The following is a 20,030-nucleotide window of genomic DNA, read 5'->3' on the forward strand; positions in this document are numbered from 1 at the left end:
CTCCACATCATCCTTCTGCCAATCGCTCTCTCTCTCTCTCTCTCTCTCTCTCTCTCTCTCTCTCTCTCTCTCTCTCTTTCTATTCTGTGACTCCATCTATTTCTTTCTCTCCCTGTTTTGGGATTTGATTTGTGTCTGCTGTTTCACCCTCAATTTCCCCATTAAGCTTCTAAACTGAAGAAAATAAAACAGTTGGCTTGTCTGTTTCTCTCTCTGTTTGAAAGCTCAAAAACCGAGCAGTTGATGCCACCATTTTAAATAAACACTCCAATTATGTAACGGGACCCTGGGGAGAAGCCCGGCACAGGGAGCCCCGCACGGGTGGGACGGAGCCCCGTCCCGATTCCGCCCGGCCGCCTCCCACACTCCCTTGGCTGTCCGCTCCAATACGTCTCTCCCGCTCCCTTAATTGGTGAGTTTCTCAGACCGGTCGCCGCGGTGATCCTGCTCCCGAGCTGGGACTGTGACTAGTGCTGACATGGAGGAGGCTCATCCTCCCCTGGGTCTCCTTCCTCCCTGATCCTGGCCCCCCCTAAACAGCTCCTCCTCCCCAGTCTTTATCTCCCTGCCTCCCTTACTTCCTGACTGCTGCTCAACCTCCCTGTCTCTCTACTTCTCTACCTCCCTTGCACATCTGTCCCTCCCTTTCTACTTCCTACATCACTCTCTACTTCTCTACCTCCCTTGCACATCTGTCCCTCCCTTTCTACTCCCTACAGCCCTCTCTGTACATCTCTCCCTGTCTCTTTACTTCCAACACCCCTCTCTACTTCTCTACCTCCGCTGCACATCTGTCCCTCCCTTTCTACTCCCTACATCCCTCTCTACTTCGCTACCTCCCTTGCACATCTGTCTCTCCCTCTCTACTCCTTACACCCCTCTCTACTTCTCTACCTCCGCTGCACATCTGTCCCTCCCTTTCTACTCCCTACATCCCTCTCTACTTCTCTACCTCCCCTATACATCACTCCCTCTCTCTCAATGTCCTACATCCCTCTCTACGTCTCTAACCCCATCCCTGTGCCTGCATTGTGTCCATATTTGCTTTCCATCAGTAGTACTGTTCTCCCTGCTGTGTACACAGCTGTGAAGCCTGTAAGTCTGAGGTGTTCTAACAGTATCTTTCCATAGGAACGGCTTAACGCCAGCAGAAACTGGTGATTCAGCTCCACATTCAATGAACAACAAACTCAGCCAGTGACTTTCAAGATCGATTGCTGACACAATCGATGATTTATATAATGAACGTTGTGCATATTCACTGTCACATCCAGTAAATCAAGCTACTTATCTCCAACTCAACTCCATGGTACGGACACTCCAAGTGAAACATCTAAAGTGACCAAGGGTCAAATGTCCTGATTGGTCAATGAAATGAAAGTGTAACCTCAATGCAATTAATCAAACAAAATGCAATCAGAGCAGAATCGTGGACTCAGAATGATAAATTCAGCAATCCCGGACCTGTGACAGAGTCCTCACCACTGATTCAAATCAAAACTGCAATTACTTCAGCTGTGTGGTGAATTGATGGAAATGAACTCCTGACCAGATTTCTCCATCCAGACGGGGCACAGCCCAATACCAGCTGATGTGGTTAATCTGCCAAGCAGACATGCAATAATGCGCCAACAATGAAAATATTCTCTAAGCGTCTGAAATCAGACCATAAGTAAAACTTCAATTACTTGCACGGTTGCATATTCAGATGCAGTCTCTTCATAATTAAGGCGAGAGAGTCAGTCAAACATGGCACTAACTTAGCAGGTCTCCTGTGATGAAACAAAATGAAATATTGTGCATTGCCACAAAATTGTTTTTTTTTTCCCCAGAGACCAGTTTTTTTAAAAATCAGATACATAATTCAGAGTTCAGAATCTTAGAATCTCTTGCTTTTCCCTCCAATAAATAAATAAATAAAATTATTCTTGTAATATCACAGAGAAGTATTTCTCAAGCCATTAGGAGCTTCAAATCTATATCTGCAGTCTGCAGTTGCGGAGTTCTCCAAAAATACACAAAATCTTTCCAGGAGCTGAAAATGGTGCGATGCTAATTGTGTTCTGTCTCCTTTGCCATCTCTTTAGGGGCAGACAGAGCAGCGGGAGCACTGGAGGACCAGCCTGCATAATGAATCTCTCATTTGTGCTCGGTTCAGCATCACTGATATTGATATTGACGTGAAATTACATTCTCCCGCCGAACAGCACTCGGAGTTCTAGATCATGGCGGCGAGGGCAGCGTTGGTAACAGGGACGGCGATGAAGCTCTGCTGCATCATCGCTCTTAAGTCCCGTCCGCCAATCAGTGAGCACAATCCCACAATCATCTACAATTGTTCTTGGAGAATATCTGAAGAACAAAAAGACAGATAGAGAGAGAGAGAGAGAGAGAGAGAGAGAGAAATCTGCCCACAATTTGAGATGCACTCAGAGACAGAGAAGCTGCCATTCCTTTTGGGAGAAAGAAGGGAATGTGTGGATTTGGCAGCACAATACATTGCCACTTGCCACAAACTGAGGGACACTGACACCAAAAAAGTAAAGTTATTATAGTTCATTGACATTTTGTATGCGTTATCTTCTAGATGTAGAATTTTATTTCTGTGGACTGGATTTTATATTTATTCTGTTTATTGTAGTTAAATTGTTATTGCCTGTCTGTTATGTTTGTCACGTGAGTGTATGCTTTGTCAATGTAAGTGTACCCTTACCATGCCACTAAAGCTTACTGAATTGAATTGAATTGAATTGAGAGAGAGAGAGAACAATCTACAAAAGTGTGTTAGCGGTGCCATCCATCCCTCTATCTTGTTGGAGACCCCAAACATGTGTGTGAATGTGTGTGTCATTACAGGAGCTGCCAGGGAAAGCGAGTAGACACCAGACAGGCAGGATAAGGGACAGGTAGGAATAAGTAAGTGCTGGCAGAAAGTGAAACTAAAAAATACAATGCTTCCTTATTGTCAATCTCCAGATTTGAAAGTTTTTTAGTTTGCAGTAATTTCAGATTTTTTTTCCCACTGCAAGCTAGGGGAGTCAGCCAGCACAAAGCATCGTCTCCCTCTGCCCGAACCTTAAATATGGGTTTCTGAAGACAGCTGGAGTACCTGCGAGGCATGCTAGCATAAACAGTACACAGCAAGCTGAATGAATGGGTTATTCTCTGTTCCCCCTTTTGTGAAGAGAAGGTGGTCTGTGCGGCACCAAACGTATGACTCGTCTGCCCGCAGTACTTCCTGCCCCTATCATCTTGCTCTTGTCTGGCACAGTACGTTCAGCAGCAGAATGGCTTTCCAGCTTCTCTTATCTTTCTCTACAGAACATGAGCTGGAACACACAATCTACGCTACAAACACAAAATCGAAGGTAAATCCAACCGCAAATTGTGAAATAAATATGAGAGACATGTGATATCATAGTCAGTCAATAAAGTGACTCCAGGCATATCTGCTCCCTGGTTCCTCCAGCTTCCTTCAGACCTCCTCCATTCCTCCGCTATACTGAAATACGTTACACTAGACATGGAGGTGCGATATTATGCTGGTCTTATGCTGATGTGACTCTTAGAAAGAGCACCATTGCTGGAAATGCTGTGTACGGCAATGGACAGTGTTGTTTTGTCTAAACAAGGATCGGTATCTTTTTGATACCATCCGCAGAGGAAGACGCCTGACAATTAGCATTGCTTGAGGTTATACAGTATAAAGCATGCGCAAGTCTACCTATCAGATCGTCGTTAGTCCTAAGACGGGAAAGCCTGACTGAAATGTCAGGCAAGAAAATATGCTGCTTCTGAGAGAAACTGTCAAGCATGTGTGATGACGCGGGTTTCTCCTTTTCAAAGGGTTTCGTGTCCCTCCTCACAGCACGAGAGGCCATTCCTACTGGAGTGAAAATCAAGAAGGAAAGGAAAAAAAGAATCACTAAAATAGATTCTCTCCTTTCTTCTTCTGAAATAAGTCTCTCTCCCACTCTTCCATTCTTTCATATCTGGCAGATCTGTTCCTTCTCTTTAGGCTTTTGTTCCGCAGCCTGACCTTCCCTCAGTGATTTTCCCTCTAAAACCACCTCACTACAATGGCATGGCACTCTGTGCGTGTGGGAGATAGAGAAGGGATGCAGTGTGTGTGCAGAAATTTCTTGACAATCTTCATAATCCTCTCTGCACACACATATCCACACATACACATTCACACGCACATATTTCTTCTCAGAGATAGCTTATGAGTCACATCCATGACACATAGAATTGACTGATATTCATGTGGTGAATGATGGTTCATATTTACCTCTGGCAACATTTAACTGCATCACAACAGTACAATTCACCCTGTTCGATGCTTGTTGGTTAACATGATATTGTAAACGTGGTTGTTATGCAGAAATGAGCTCATGCAGAAAGGCAGAACACCCACCCCTTCAACCCACCACACATACTGCCCGCTGAGCAGCCAAAGGCAGAACTAGCGCTCCCCTCCTCCCAACACACACAGGCACACACACACACACACACATGCATGCACACACACAGGCATGCGCGCACACACACACACACACACACACACACACATAAGCACACAGGCACACACACACACACACATGCATGCACACACACACGCATGCGTGCACACACACACGCACACACATAAGCACACATGCACACACACACACAAATGCACGCATAGACACACACACATGCGCACACACATAGTGACCAGCCAAAGGGCTACACTACTCTCACACACACTACTATGCAGCCGTGGTTTGTATGATCTACCCCCACCCCCTACAAACACACACACACACACACACACACACACAAAACCCCACAGTTGACCAGCCAAAGGGGATTTCCCACTAACTCCATCCCCTGCTGGTCAGTGAAAGAGCTGACTGCTATTGGATGTTGCTTTTATTACAGAAACACCGTTAAATGGTATTTCTCCACAGGACCTTCTGCTCACATTCAATTAAAGATGTGCAAAAGCCTCATGCCATCCATACAGACAGGATATTCACTGGAGGGGTGGCACACTGACCCTTCAAGCTGCCTCTGTCTCCTGACCACCACTCCTCTTCCCAGCTGAGAATCAATCCCGCAATCCCTATAGCAAAAACAGCCCAGACCGCTCATATAGCAGTCCGAACAAGTGCACTCTTCTCTACTGTGTGATACACCCCAGACTAGAGGACAACGTAGTGCTTGAGGCAAATACAAATACACACAAACACACACACATATACACACACACACACACAGCTCATTGATTTTGGATGAAATGAGACCTTGTCACACACTCTGAGGGCCGAACCCTTAAATCTATTCTCTGCCCCGCATTTTGGCGTGTTTGCTTTCCTTGCATTGTTTGTTTACTCTTCCTTAGATGGGGACAATGGCTCCAAATGAATCCGAGATGATGTACAAAGGCGTTCATCTCTCTTTCCCACTGTAGTGGCAGAAACAACATGGCTCTAGTCCTGCACTAAAGTATGCTAGCAACAGAGGTCTAGTGAAATGATCTGAAGGAAGGTAAGTATGGACTGAAAAAAGCACAGTCAGTTTCAAAGTATTATGACATAATTTTTTTAAATTAGAACAAGCAGTTACATTTTCTGATTTTTTTTGGGGGGGGGGGGGGGTGGGGAGGGAATCATAAAGCCTTTCCTGTGGTTCTGATATAGGAGTAAACAAGCATTGGTGTATGCAGCTGTCGAGAAAATGATGCCAGCGTGGGCGGTTGGAACAAAACCCAGCATTCACACAACAAACCTGAGCACCCCAAGGCTACATTAGCTCTCTGCCGTCACAGCTTCCATTTTTTTTTTGAAAATTATTTTTCGCAAAGAAAAGACATTTAGTACGAGTTCACTTAACAGTGCTTCCGGTCCCCACTTTGGTGAAGATGGAGGGTCATCACAGCCCAAAGGAGGCTCTTGAAAGTGCATTACGCAAATGTACCATCAATTACAATTATGAATTATGTAACAAAATTCATGTTAAAAGTACTACCTTTCACTTATCGTGACTCTGCCGTGCAGTCCCTAATTGTCACTCTTTTCGCATTGAATAGTTACTTTGTTTGGCAGCTGCTGTTATCAGAGAGCTACTAATGGTCTCTGTATTTCACAAAGTGATTATTAACGTACAACAAAATATACTTAGAGGCAACAATCCCCTTTGACACACTGTAAGCAACGCACAATGTGGGAATGAGCATGCAGGTTCTTCTTCTGGTTGAAGAGCTCCTCCGATTCACACCAGGAGAAAAAATCCAGAGCTCTTTTACACACTCCAAAATAAGATTTTATATGCTAATTTCAGCATAACTGACAGTTGTTCATTAAAATTATGACACTGAATCGGCAAATATAACTGTATTATACATTTAGCCCTTTCTGTGCACTTGTACTTAATTGTAATTCACTTCAAGCTGAGAGCAAATCAAGCATTGGCTTTTCTTGTACGCTCTGTTCTTTTCATTAACATAAAACTTCTTTCCTTTGCTATCTTTTCATTCACCCTGTCTCTCTTGGGTTCTTCCTTGTTAAACACACACACAATTTTTCTGTCAACTTCAGTGTGTGTGTAGTGTGTGTGCGCGTTTGTGCATGTGTGCTGTGTTTGTGTGTGCTTGTATGTGCGTGCAATCCTAGAGAGATTTTAAAAAATCTTCATATGAAATATAGTTTATAATTAAACTAATGTCACATCCAACATTAAGAGCTACTCTTAGCAGTCCCAAAGAGAAATGCATAACTGGCCAAACTGTCTCAGGAAGAGAGAGATCAAGTCACCAGAGTATTCCCTGCCTCACTGATAGGAAGAAGATTCTATTTGAAGTTTACTTTCCCTTAGGACATCCATTTAATATATTTTCTCTGTATTTTGTGGAAAATGGGAGTAATGACATCATAAAAGCTCTGCATTTGATCAGCAAATTAAAATAATTTTTGTTTTTGGAATTTGTTTGCCAGTCCTCTGAGAGTTTGCCTTCAAGTGAAGGGAGCGGGATCAGCGCTCGAAAAGCGTGTCCAATTATCTCTCTTTGGTTTACCCCTCTTCTATCTCCCGCCTGTTGAAGGGCCGGGCCCATCTCAGAGCACGTCTGAGGAGCCAGCGTCCTCTCCGATAACTACCTACCAGCACCGGGGCATGGTCACAACAGACTACACCATTTAATAACACTGAGAGGCGTTGTATTGTTCCCTCAGTCGGAACCTGTAATTACTGAGAATGAAAGGGAGGGAGAGGAGAGTGGCAGAGAGGGAGAGATCAACAGAGGGAAAAGGGAGTGGTGCAGAGGGAGAGAGAGAGAGAGAGAGAGAGAGAGAGACAGAAAGAGAGAAAGAGAGAGGAGAGAGAGTGAAACTGAGAGAGAGAAGGGAAATGGAGGTCTGGAAAGGCCTGAAATTAAACAGGCAACTTTTCCATTACAGGGTACACTGAGCAAGAAGGCAGACGCTTCACAGCTGCTGCCTGCAGATACAGCTTTGTGTGTGTGTGCGTGTGCCTATGTGGGTATATACATGTGCATGTGTGTATGTGTGTGTGTTTCTTATGTGGGTGCATACATGTGCATATGTGTGTGTGTGTGCGTGTGCCTATGTGGGTGCATACATGTGCATGTGTGTATGTGTGTGTGTTTCTTATGTGGGTGCATACATGTGCATGTGCATATGTGTGTGTGTGTGTGTGTGTGTGCGTATGTGTGTACATACATGTGCATATGTGTGTGTGTGTGTGTGTGCGTGTGCCTATGTGGGTATATACATGTGCATGTGTGTATGTGTGTATGTTTCTTATGTGGGTACATACATGTGCATGTGCATATGTGTGTGTGTGTGTGTGCGTATGTGTGTGTGTGCCTATGTGGGTACATACATGTGCATATGTGTGTGTGTGTGTGTGTGTATGTGTGCCTATGAGGTCATATACATGTGCATGTGCGTGTGTGTGTGCACATATATGTGTGTGAATGCATTTGTGTGCATTTGCCGGTCAATGCATAGTAAACTCAGATCAGGGACATCAAGACGGTGACAACATCTCCCACCCCCCTCTTCTCCCTCGCTCTCCTACACTGCTCACAATAGATTTTTCCCTAATGGGTAGATGTCTGATTTTCTCTCCATATTTTCATTAGCACATGCTGGGGTCATTGATTATAATAAATCTCATGTGGTTTCTGCCCAAGAAACAAATGAGCAGCTTTTCTTTCAAACGCAACCTAAACGCTTGCACTGAAAACACACACATCATGCTCCTGACCCGTAAAAGCTGAAATGGTTTAATTGCAGGCAGTGGATAATGCATATTGCTGTCCCGAGACAAACCCACACCGCGACCCTTACTTCTACCTACACTGAAATTTTCATAATGTTCTGAGCAACAGTTTGCTCTTACATAATACTCTACAGATACTGTATTTAATGGTCAAGAAATTTCCATTGCCTTTTGCTCAAGAACAACTGCACTGATTTTATTCTTTGGTATGTCAGGAGAAGGAATTACAATACATAATAAAAGTGTGGGGTTTTTGTTTGGCCTAAACACAACGGCACTGATTCAACCAACAATTTAATTATTTTCATAAATTTTGACTCACTTTTTATTATATAAGTAATTTTTGAGCAGTCATTGAACACACCAAACTATGTTCATGAACGTGCATAACTTGCATCTTACTGAGCCGTTCTGGGCAAATGTTACTGTAATTGACTCCACACCAATGGGCTTAACACAGGCAAATGTGTTCACTGAAGCAAGGGCAGCACAGCGGTGTGTCCCACCCCAAGAACTGATTATGCAAATATGTTTGGCGACAAGTTCAGCAGCTTAACTGCATTGTGGCAGGTGAGAGCGCTTTATGAGAGACAGAGAAGGCTAGAGAGAAACAAAAAGAGAGAACCAATTTTTGTCTTGTGCCTTGTTTCTGTGCTACATTTATCCAATGTTGTCAGAATTGGAGAGAAAGACAGAGACAGAGGGATGGAGAGGGAAATAGAAAGAGAGAGAGAGCGAGAGAGATAAGATAGAGTGAGAGACATAAGATAGAGCGAGATGTGTCTGGACTGACTGTAATTTCAGAGAGCAGTCAGGGCAGGTGGAGTAGAAGCATGATTTCAGCTCCCTCAATAAATAATTGATTTCTCTAACCTTACATAACATGACTGTTTCTAAGCAGAAAAAATACCCCAAAACATGAACTCATATTTGCCTTACGTTCATGCAGCATAGCCGGAGTTTTCAGGAAAAGAATTGGGCTGAATCTGAGCAGATGGTGACCTGTCGACTTTGTTGTTATTCATTATCTGTTACAGGAACAAAACACTGAAGTCCCTAAGATTCCTCTCCACGATAAATGCAAATGTTTGAGAACTGAGGTTTCAATGTGCAATGTGTGTTGTTAACCGTGGGCACATTCCTATTCAAAGTGTGACTTGTCTAGTAGGGACGGTCAAGGCTGGAATGGTCCTTTTGTTGTTTTATAGGAATTCAAGAGGAAAATGCACAGTGCTCCAAAACATCTGGGGCGCTAAATATGGACTTCCATCCATCCATCATCTACAGCATACCAGCTTATCCTGGGCAGGGTCGTGGTGGAGCCTATCCCAGCGTGCATTGGGCGAGAGGCAGGAATAAGCAGGACATGTACACCATTCACTCACACACTCATACCCATGGGCAATTTAGAGTCTCCAATTAGCCTACCTGCATGTCTTGGAACTGTGGGGAGGAAACCCACATGAAAACTCCACACAGAAAGGCCCAGGCCAGATGAACCCAGGACCTTCTTACTATGAGGTGATAGTGCTACCCACAGCACTACCCTCCCCTAAATATGGCTAAATATGCATTTATCACATTAAATAAGTGATAAACCCTATCAGTTGATAACACTCATGCACACACATTTTTCTGCATTTATTCATCTGTCAATCATTCAGTCTGTGACCTTTATTGTGCCTTGATAAAGGTCACAGGCTGAAACATGATAAATGCAGGGTGTGCTGGAGTACGTTTCCTTTTCTTAGAAAATTCATGCTTAGTAAAGGAGTGTGGTTACAGAGTACAGCATAAAAGCACCTTGATGCTCTACACAAAGTAGAGCAATGTTCACATGAAATAAATGCCAGGTCAGAATCGCTTACTTGTAGCCAGTGACTCGATTCAAATAGTTGTTGGTACCTTTGTCAGTAAAACATTTGGGACTGCTAGTTTCTAGGATAAGGATGAAAATCTATTGATATAAGGGTGATTATCAGATACTTACTCTATGATTTATCCCCACATTTGTACAGCACAGCACTGAGTGTTTTGTGTGTGCTGAGTGTTTTGAATTGTACTTCATCTCTGAAATACTTCAAATACCACATTTCACAGTGCTGCTTTTCAGGTTCATGAACCTCAGCGCCCCATATTTTTAGCTGTCATTGCACCAGAATCACGTGCTGAGTCACGTCTGACCCAAATGCAGTTCAGGCTCCTGTTCAAAGTATTTCAGGATCATGCCTGAAATGTTCTGCAGAGAACTGTACAAAAGCCTACTGTACATTGATTATGGGTAACGTGTGTGTGTGTATGTGTGTGTGTGTGTGTGTGTGTGTGTGTGTGTGTGTGTGTGTGTGTGTGTGTGTATAGCCCAGGCAGGGTCTTCATATATCTAAGCCCCCCTCCCAACCTTACACTCAGAGCTCTCTGCCATTGTATAATTCAGAGTGAGCTGAACAGATCATGCATTATTCACACAGCCAGCCCGACTTCACAGGGGACTATACCCGGAACAAGTTTATACAGAGACCGTTAGCCAGGGGTGCGGTGTACACCCTGGCAACCCGCTGGAAGGTCTGCAGGCAGAGATCCACAGACGGAAAGTGTTGGGAGCGAGCTTCCTGCTAAGGGTTCTCCTAACGGTCACATGGTTCTCCCAGATGACAACAGCAGCCCCTTTTCATCATCAGTCCAGCATTCATCTGTGTTTTTTCCACAACAAATTCTGAATGAACCCAGACCAAGTGCAACTGAGCAGTTCCTTTAGTTTGGTTGGAAACCATTCCAATCTAACTGCACAATGTGAATGAAACATCAGTATCTCACATTTTAAGGCCATATCACATCTATATGCAATGTTTTTAAAAAGCATTATCCCAGTTCTTTGATGCAATGACAGGGCTACATGGATGGGACAGAACTCGATCAAGGGCAGAGATTTCCAACTTGACTTCAATAAACGCTGGGGGAGGTTTACAGTACCAAAAAAACCCACTCTCACAGATCCCCACTCTCACTGGTTCACAGGGATCCACTCTCACTGGTTCACAGGGATCCACTCTCACTGGTTCACAGGGACCCACTCTCACAGACGTACTAATTCTTACTTTCACAGATTCATAAGTCCCCACTCTCACTGGTTCACAGGGACCCACTCTCACAGGTTCACAAGGCCGTGGGGCTACAGTGCTAAAATGCCACAAGTTCACAGGAACGCAGAACCACAATGCCCCAGCACCACAGCACACATCCAGGGTAAGTGTCAGATAACAGCAGTTAAAAGAAACCCAGATAGGGCTTTCCTCTGATGCGCATTCTAGACAAAATGAGGGTTTGCTTAAAACTAAGTATTCCCCACTCCCAGACCTCCAGTCTCTTCATCTTCAAAGTGATTTCCTCGACTGCATGTCAGCGCTCTGGTCCTGGGGTAAATGGGAAAGGGGACACGGGCCCAGCCTCCTGCTTCCCGTCCATTCACACATCACTTTCCTCACGTGGTGTGGAGTGTAAACGACACACAGAACCGGACAGCTAAGAAAAGGTCAGCTTCCCTCTCCACTCCCACCCAACAGCACCCTGGGGGCCCAGGCTGCGTCCGTGCAAGGCACAAAAAGCCGTGTCTGCGGAGGGCTACGTGGCAGAGAGCCGCCGGTAAGACACGCTGGGGGGAGACGGGGCGGGGAGCTTGAGCCAAGCAGATAACGGTCGTCAAGGGAGATGAGACGGCCGGTGCTTCTGAAATCATGCCCTCACATAGCTCGCAACTCACTGGCCGAAACTGGCTCACCTCACCAAGCGGAAAAGCAGGGAAATCTTTCCAACCGACTCTACCACGGATGTCCAGTGTGCCAGTGTTTCCACCCCCCAGCATCGTTGCATCCCAGACCCAAACTGATTCTTCTTCTATGGTAAAAGGAAACTGAACCTCATAACCCTGATTCAAGCATTGCCTGGTGAACAGGCTCCTCTTAGATCCAACAACAACAAAAAAGAAACACATCCTAATTTCCTGCCTGGCTGAGTTCTAAACACATAACACGGAGTGCTGCATTTTTGATCAAAGAAAGAACATTTATTTTAAAAACAAAGCACTGATTTTGACATACACATCACTCTCTGACAGCAACCGCCGGGGGACTGTTAGATTTCAGAAGAGGCATTGCTAGCTCCTAGCAGACATGGGAATTTGTTATCTTCAAGTTTGTAATTGCTTAATATGTTCTATTTTTACCATCAAACACTACTCATGTCATCTCGAAAACATTTGACGTTTTAAGTTCAAGTAAAAGTTTAAAATTTCAATTTAGGAATTTATAATTCTTACTCCTGCATCACACAGAGAAATTTATTTCAAGGTCTGGTTGCACGTGGAAAAGCCCGCTGGCACAAAAACAAGACGCCCACACTCCATTGTCCCCTGGGCCTCGGATGACACGGACAGATAAAAGAAAACTAAGGAGAGAAATCAAGAGAAAAAATGTTCCCAGTACAAGAATATTCACACTTGAAACTGCAAAGCCAGTATGCAAAGAGTGACAAATGCCTTGATCTTGGCAGAGCTTCTGAGACTGAACAACCAAAAGCTGAAAACTTGAAAATCAATGTTTCATAGGGTACTGGGCGGGGGGGCGGTCACGCCATGTCCCTGGCTCCCCATTCACTACTGTGTTGTGTTTTTGCCTTTTGCACAAGGAAATCACAGCTGCAAGATGATAATGCTTGAAATCACAGGGTGCTTTTTCAAGGTATTGACTTGTAATTTAACTCTGGGGTAAAGAGGCAACACTTGCAAGCTATTCTTAAACCTCTGTATTCGTGCCTACTGCAATAAGCAGTTTAGCCATTTCTGTCTGCCAGGAACGCCAGCCGCTAATTAATGTCTGTTATGGCTGTGTAATTAATTGGAGACCATCATAGCTGAGTGATGCAAGGCACACACGCACAAATTCTCTCTCTCTCTCTCTCACACACACACACACACACACACACATTTTTATCTCAAATACAGGACTCTGCCCCATTGCATATTAAAATGTAATCGATATTACATTTTAATACGAAAATTTCCCTGCTTCCACGAGCAACATAAATAAATGAACACACGATGCGAGTTATCATGGTTATGTTCCCGCTATTGTGGCTCTGTGGCACAGCGAGTGAAGTAAAACGCACACAATTTCATAGCAAAAATCAAAGGGGAGTGCAATTTTCATTTCTTCTGTTGTGTTCTTATTATTTTTTATTATTTTTATTCTAAGAAACGCGTTATCTCAACTTCTGAAATTAAAAAGCCGGTTATTCAAACGTGGTGTACTTACTACTGTGGTAAACTGCATTCCAAGGCTGGTACCCATAGTAGCCAGTGATTCTCAGGATTCGCTCTTCGATGGATGCACTGTTTATGTCCTCCACCGAGCGGGACGCCTTCAAGTCTTCTTTAATTGATTCGTCCACTACCAGGTACTTCAGCTGTCGTAGTTGGGGGCTGATATCTGACAGCCGTCTAGGGCTCACGTCTGGCGATTTCCGCATTCCGCTAAAAAGACAGGACAGATGAGGTAGGGCGAGATAATTACTGTCGGCTCCGTGAGCGCCAGGTGAGATCTATTGTGGTGCTTTCATAACAAGGATGGGGCGACAACCAGGTTGCCCGTGGAGGCAGGGCAGAGTTAATCTAAAATACTGCTTAATAGTAGCCTACATTCTCTGCTAACAGCGACATGAGAGGAGGGCTATATCCCCCCTCCAGCGTAAGACACTGCTTGGATACACATAGTGGAGAGAATTATCATCCTTCACTGGTCCAGCACGGGAGAAGAGAGGGAGATGGTGAATGGAAGTGACTACTACTGTAACAATAGATTGCATTTACCGTGCAATCCCCATTAATAGAATATAAGTAAATATCTTAGTGAACTGCAAAACACGCAGATGAATTCAATCGATTAAAGGCGATTTGAGAAGAGGAGGCCAAAAGGTTCATGGACAGAAAAGGCGACGCGCGCACCCCTCTCCTACGCATGAGCCCCCACACATGTCCACTTGGCCGAAGCGCCTGGCTCTGTCTTTCATTAACAAGACAGGGGCTCACACGGTCACATTTAGTCTCAGCCACCAGGAGGCAGTCTCATAAATTGATTGCAAATTGCGAGAGATGTACACTATATTTTATAACTCGTAAATGCGTAACTCCACACGATCTAAAGAGTTGCCACGTTCTCTGTCACAAAAAACACTTGTGCTCGTCTCCTAGGGGAGACAGCATTTTTAAAAAATAATTTAAAAAAACGTGCCACCGACCACCTGTGTTTTTAAAAAAAGTCACTTGCACGTGCGCTATATGGAAGTCATAGGTATGTGTGCTTAGTTGCATAATAAAACACTTCAGAGGTGATATCATAATGACATGACCACTGTGAGAGATAAACAGAAATCGATTGGCCAGCGTGAATATACATACACTCGTACCTGTTTCGCTGCGCAAAAAAAAAAAAAAAATACATTTCAATTACATTTAAATTACTCAAGCCTAGACCATAAAGTACTAGCTATTACAATCCAATTTTCCACATCGGATTATTAGCTATATAGGGTATTCTAGTCAGCACTAATAACCTATGTTGATTAAAATACGCGGGATATTGCGACTGATATTGCCCACATACTCATTTAATGTTACTTGTCAGTGCGCACAAGCAGTCAGAAAGAACAGTTATATTTGTAACATTTCTGTTAAAAATGTTTTATATTATAGGCATATGTTTTCGTATTATTGTAAGCGATACAAAGGCTATATAACAACATTTTAGTTAATAGTAACTTTAATTCTTACATGGGCATCAAAGTAGTCGGAGGTCCCAGGTAGCACATGCAGTCCCGCCGGGGGCGTCCAACTCGGTCCCAAATCGCCCCCTCTCCATCTCCGTACATGGTACTCACACAGAGGGACAGCGTGAACCCGCTACAGCCTATCTACAGTCCCCAGAAGGCAGACGGTAAAGAAATAACATCGCCCCGCTTTCTCGCTCACCCACACACCCTTGGAGCTGCGGTATTTACATATTTCAACACAGATAGGCTACCGCGTTTCTCTGTCGCTTTCACACACCGGAGCCTCAATGTCCACTGCAATAGCGACGCCTAGCGGAGTTACGAGGTAAATCGACAAGAATCGTGAGTGAAGGGGATACGGACATTGCGTTAAAATAACTGCAACACCCTCTTCATACGTATTTTAACTAAGATATAATAAACATATAAATATAATATAAGTTATGACTTGTTCTTGCAATGCAGGAGTTCTGTGGTATCTTGGCAGCTAGAAAATATTGTTATGTTCCTAGGCAGCAGTAAAGTTTTCATGCCACAGTATTCACAAATCTCCTCATCAGGGAACCTTCAAAGGTTATTAAATGGAGAAAAAAAAAATATTGCATGTGTTGCATGTGCATTTCAACATACACGGATTACATTATACATGCTATCCCTGTGCACGGTTTCATAGTACCTGAAAGAATTTAGGTCTGCTACCTTGCTTAAGAATGCAACAGCAGTGTCATATTCAGGAGATCCAGTTCTTTGACAGCTATGTCTGTGATGAAACACTGTCTGCGTGTCAACCATCGAGAGGCAGGAAAATACCAGATTGATGTGGTAAAGCCAATTCAACCCATGGTGTTTTGGTGATGGAGTCCCTGCATAAACTCCCACAGCCTCTCTCGCTGGGCCTCAGGCACTGTCATCTCTCCCAATTAAAATCAATTGTGCTTCAATTAGGACGTTTCTCTCTTCACCGGCCTTGCCCAGTCACTGCTGCAATTGAATCAGTTGTGAGTGCTGGCAGGGGTAAAATGCGGGGTGAGTGTGTATGTGTGTGTGTGTGTGTGGGGGGGGGGGGGAGGGGGGTGAGTCTGTACCAGTGGGTTTCTTTTGGATTCACAACAGGCCAAACGCGCAGAAACAACACCACGACAACACCAACTAGGCGACCGCTTCGGCTGACGAGGAAGCGAGAGGTGAAAGCGTGGGGGTGGGGTATTTTTAGTTACATACGCCATCACCAATTGCTTCTCATTTAGCAGCCTGTCTGGGTCTGTCAAAAGCCAGACTCAGTTTTAAAGGCTAGGCAGCATCTTTTACCCTACGTGTACAGAAATATGTAAATGCCACCATATGGCACACTCATATTAATCTGCACAGCTTTTTCAGTCAGGCCTCACAGATGAGACCGGAGGGGAGGGCAGTGAAATGGACAGGGGCGAGTGTTTTTGGAGCATGAGCTAAAGTCCATCCTGACCCCAATTTTCACCTTGGCTCCAGAGCTCAGCTCCGTGCCTGCTTTATCTGGAGAGGTTGGGGGTGCCACAGGGGCTGACAGACAGCCCCAATCTCACAGAAGTGGGGAAAAATTGCAGGTGTAGATGGGGATAGGAAGATAAGTAGGGGAGAGACTGAGGGCACAAGGAAGGGAGGAACGGAGCTCTCCTTAAATGTTCTGCGTTTTTACCTTTTCTAATATTGCTCTGTTGCGTTTTCGTAACCTGTTTATCCCAGCCAGCAAGGTAGTCAGTGAAAATTGCCACAGCCTTTTATTTAAAAAAGCCACTCCATTTACCGTTCCGAAAATAGAAAACCTTTTAAAGCGCTTGGTCCTGAAAGGAACACAACGTCCCCGGTGGTATTATTGCATCAAATAATTTCAAAATTTAATTGAAAATGGAACTCATTCAAGAAGGAAAAAAACAATAATTAATATTAGAGGGGAGAGAAGGTAGACTGCTGCTCCACTGGAAGACTCAGCGGCACCGTCCAGCACTTCCTGTGGCCGCGAGGTGACGAAGGAAGGCCGCTGGGGTGTCAGGATCTTAGCGGGCGGCTGAGTCACGTTGCTGGCTCCCGTAAGTGAGACAGAATCTTTTTTAGCCTCTCTTTCCTCGTGTGTGATGATTGCTGTGACCGGTGTGACGGGGCGAAATTGAGATTTGGGGGTTGCGTGCGGAGAGGGGACTGGGCTGTCAGTTCCGCCTCAGAGGACGGGGCCCAGTTTCAGTGCCACGTCTCTCGGGGAGGTCGACGCCATTAGTCATCATTTGCCTGGGAAGAAATTGTCTCCATCTTAGGTGTCTGACACAATCTCGGGTTGGTCTCGCTGTGAGACCCGTCTTCTGTATCTCCCCGCTGCGTAATTAAGCTCGCTTGCATGCAGGAGGCAGCTGTGACCCTCAAGACTCGAGCCTGGGGACCCATCCAGCCACACAGCCTATGGACTCCCCCACCCTGGAGGCATCAAACGGCTATTATAATACTTCGAGAGTAAAACACAGAATGAAAATAAAGAGGAGACAAAGGATACAACACTGGAGAGGATGTGTGAGGAGTGGCAAGGGTTTATACTGCAACCTGCTTTCCCATGGCAATTTGCACCCCATTACCAAACCTAGGGAACGATAACACTTCAAACAAACTTTATGGTCCCTCCCTCTTGCTGTAGACGCGTGATTATTCAAATTAATCAAATATGCTCAAGCACAGAGAAGTTAAAGGAAGACTATCGACCAATCCATCAATCAGTCAATCAATAATTAAGGAAGGTGTCACAAGAGGTGCATCCTCTTCTCATTGGCAGCCAAAAGAAGTGTCAATCAAGCTAACTGAATGCAGGGTTCAGATTGTTCATATCCAATTGCCATTGCCACGATAAGCTATGGCTGTCAATCAAGGTCCTGCAGCATACCTGTCCCCACTGACTTTTGTTCAAGCTCAGCTTCTAGTCATTAACCATCTCCATAGCAGATCCCTTTGTTTCAAATGTGATTTTGCGCATTATGGTGCAATAGATGTACATTATGCCATAACAGTTGAATTGGAGATTGAAAGCCAAGTCACTAGTTTATGGAGTTTTCAATAAGGCTTTAAATGCAGTTTAAATGCCTCCTTGCAGAAACCTTGCAGAGATCTTAGCAGGCAAATTTTCTCTTAAGAAGCAGAAGCTGAATCAGCACAAAAACCAAAACTAAATGCGGGAGGTACAAACTCACAGCACGGGGGTTCCTAGAGTCCTTCATCCAGCTTTTAAAAAAGAATCACAATCCTTAATTCATCCGTAATTGTACTCTCTATAAACTGCCAAATAACTTTATATAAGTGAAATCCAGACTTCTGATTTCCAGAATAATTGCTTCGCAAGATGAAAAGGGCTGTACCCCGGCGTGAGCACAGATGTAGACGTACCTCCCATTGCCAGGGCGGCTCTCCCTGCAGTCGGGTGGGTTTCGATCCTCTCTCTGCATTGCGCTGTCATTCCCTTGGCTTCTCACCTGCAGTGTGGCACAGTTGTCAGACTAGGGGTGGGGTGGGAGTGGAGGGTGGGGGGGGCGTATTGAAAGATGAGTTTAGTATTGATCGAAAAAGCCGTCCCACCTCGTGCGTCCGCCTAACAGACCCCGTGCTTACTCTGGGAAAATTCAGATGCTGGTCATCAATATTCGGGTCAACAGCTCAGATCGAAAGAGTCCCCCCGGTGGAGAGTGGGGGGGTTCATGTTTGTGTTATATATGCCCACTGCAATCAATGCTTCTCCACCAGGCAGCTCGCAGTCCCTGACAGCCCACACCAGCTCATCACTTACTCGGTGTCAGCTCATGTAAGATCTAGTCTGGTTGATGAACTCGTGTTGCATGTCTGTGTATTTGCTTGGAGGTTTTGTGCATGTGCCCTGGTTCTTACCCAGTAGCCTGTTTTTTACGCAGTCATCTGCGTCCTCAGTGCCTGGATCCGGTCAGAATGTATTTCGCTGGTTTGCAGGCAGTTGGTGGATAATATTCAGGTCACTAGCAGCCAGTCAGCACTCAGAAACTAATGCGCTCCCGCTGTCCGGTCAGCGTGTTTTCCCTCGATTGTGTTCTAATTGGCCCTTAAGTCGACGAACCTGCTGCTCTGAGACATGGCCATTAATGCAGATTAGAAGCAAGTTCTATGGCAGCCAGACCTAAAGGCCGAACAGAATGAGCAAAACTCTGAACATTCCAATTAACGGATTCAGGCAAATTTGCACACACACGCACACACATGCACACACACGCACACACATGCATGCACGCAAACATGCACACAAACACACACAGACACACACACACACACACACATGTGCAAAGGATCATGTCAACCCTGGGCTGGGGTTCTACACAAAGTCAACCAACACATAGGGTATGCAGGTAATGTTCATGCAAATGTACAGTCAATCACGCATCCACACGTACAATAAACATAACATGTTTGCATTTGCATATACACAAGTACACATACACAACAAGTATACATACTTCACACATAATTACACACTGAAACACAAACAAACACTGGACTCTCGACATACAGAAGCACACTTATTTCACTGGTTGTTGCATCTATTGCAAAAGATGCACAGAAAGCCCATTACTCAAAATCAAAATATTCTGGAGTATGAACTTTGTACAACCTCACAGAACTGTCTTGCACTCTGTTTTTGTGCTTTAAAACATTTTTAAAATTCCAGCTTGAATTTATGCATTGCATAGTTTTTGTTGAATAATGACATTTTCATGGATGTCTTTCATGGATGCCAGTTCAACCTTGAAATCCCCCCCAGCCCTCCCTTATCAAAACATGACCTTTACTAAAAGAGCACACAGTCAAGTAGGAGGCTTGCAGGGTTCTGGGAGTAACTGTTGCTATTCTGTTGCCATTAGCAACACCACATTTCTCACAGTGTAAAATAG

The 20,030-nt window shown here is 44.6% G+C and overlaps 1 protein-coding gene across 1 annotated transcript in view; it reads right to left on the reverse strand.

The window, feature by feature from the left end:
• The window catches only part of slc35f3b (solute carrier family 35 member F3b), a 51,230-nt gene extending 35,863 nt beyond the window's left edge, over window positions 1-15,367 (reverse strand). The window contains exons 1-2 of the mRNA XM_035399670.1: window positions 15,107-15,367; window positions 13,593-13,810 (exon numbers count right to left, since the gene is read on the reverse strand). Coding sequence (XP_035255561.1) covers window positions 13,593-13,810; window positions 15,107-15,204 — 316 coding nt within the window. The 5' untranslated portion in view covers window positions 15,205-15,367. The remainder of the gene's footprint in view (window positions 1-13,592; window positions 13,811-15,106) is intronic.
• Window positions 15,368-20,030: the final 4,663 nt, after the last annotated feature.

The sequence above is a fragment of the Anguilla anguilla genome, chromosome 18 (genome assembly GCF_013347855.1).
Source record: "Anguilla anguilla isolate fAngAng1 chromosome 18, fAngAng1.pri, whole genome shotgun sequence".
NCBI lineage: Eukaryota > Metazoa > Chordata > Actinopteri > Anguilliformes > Anguillidae > Anguilla > Anguilla anguilla.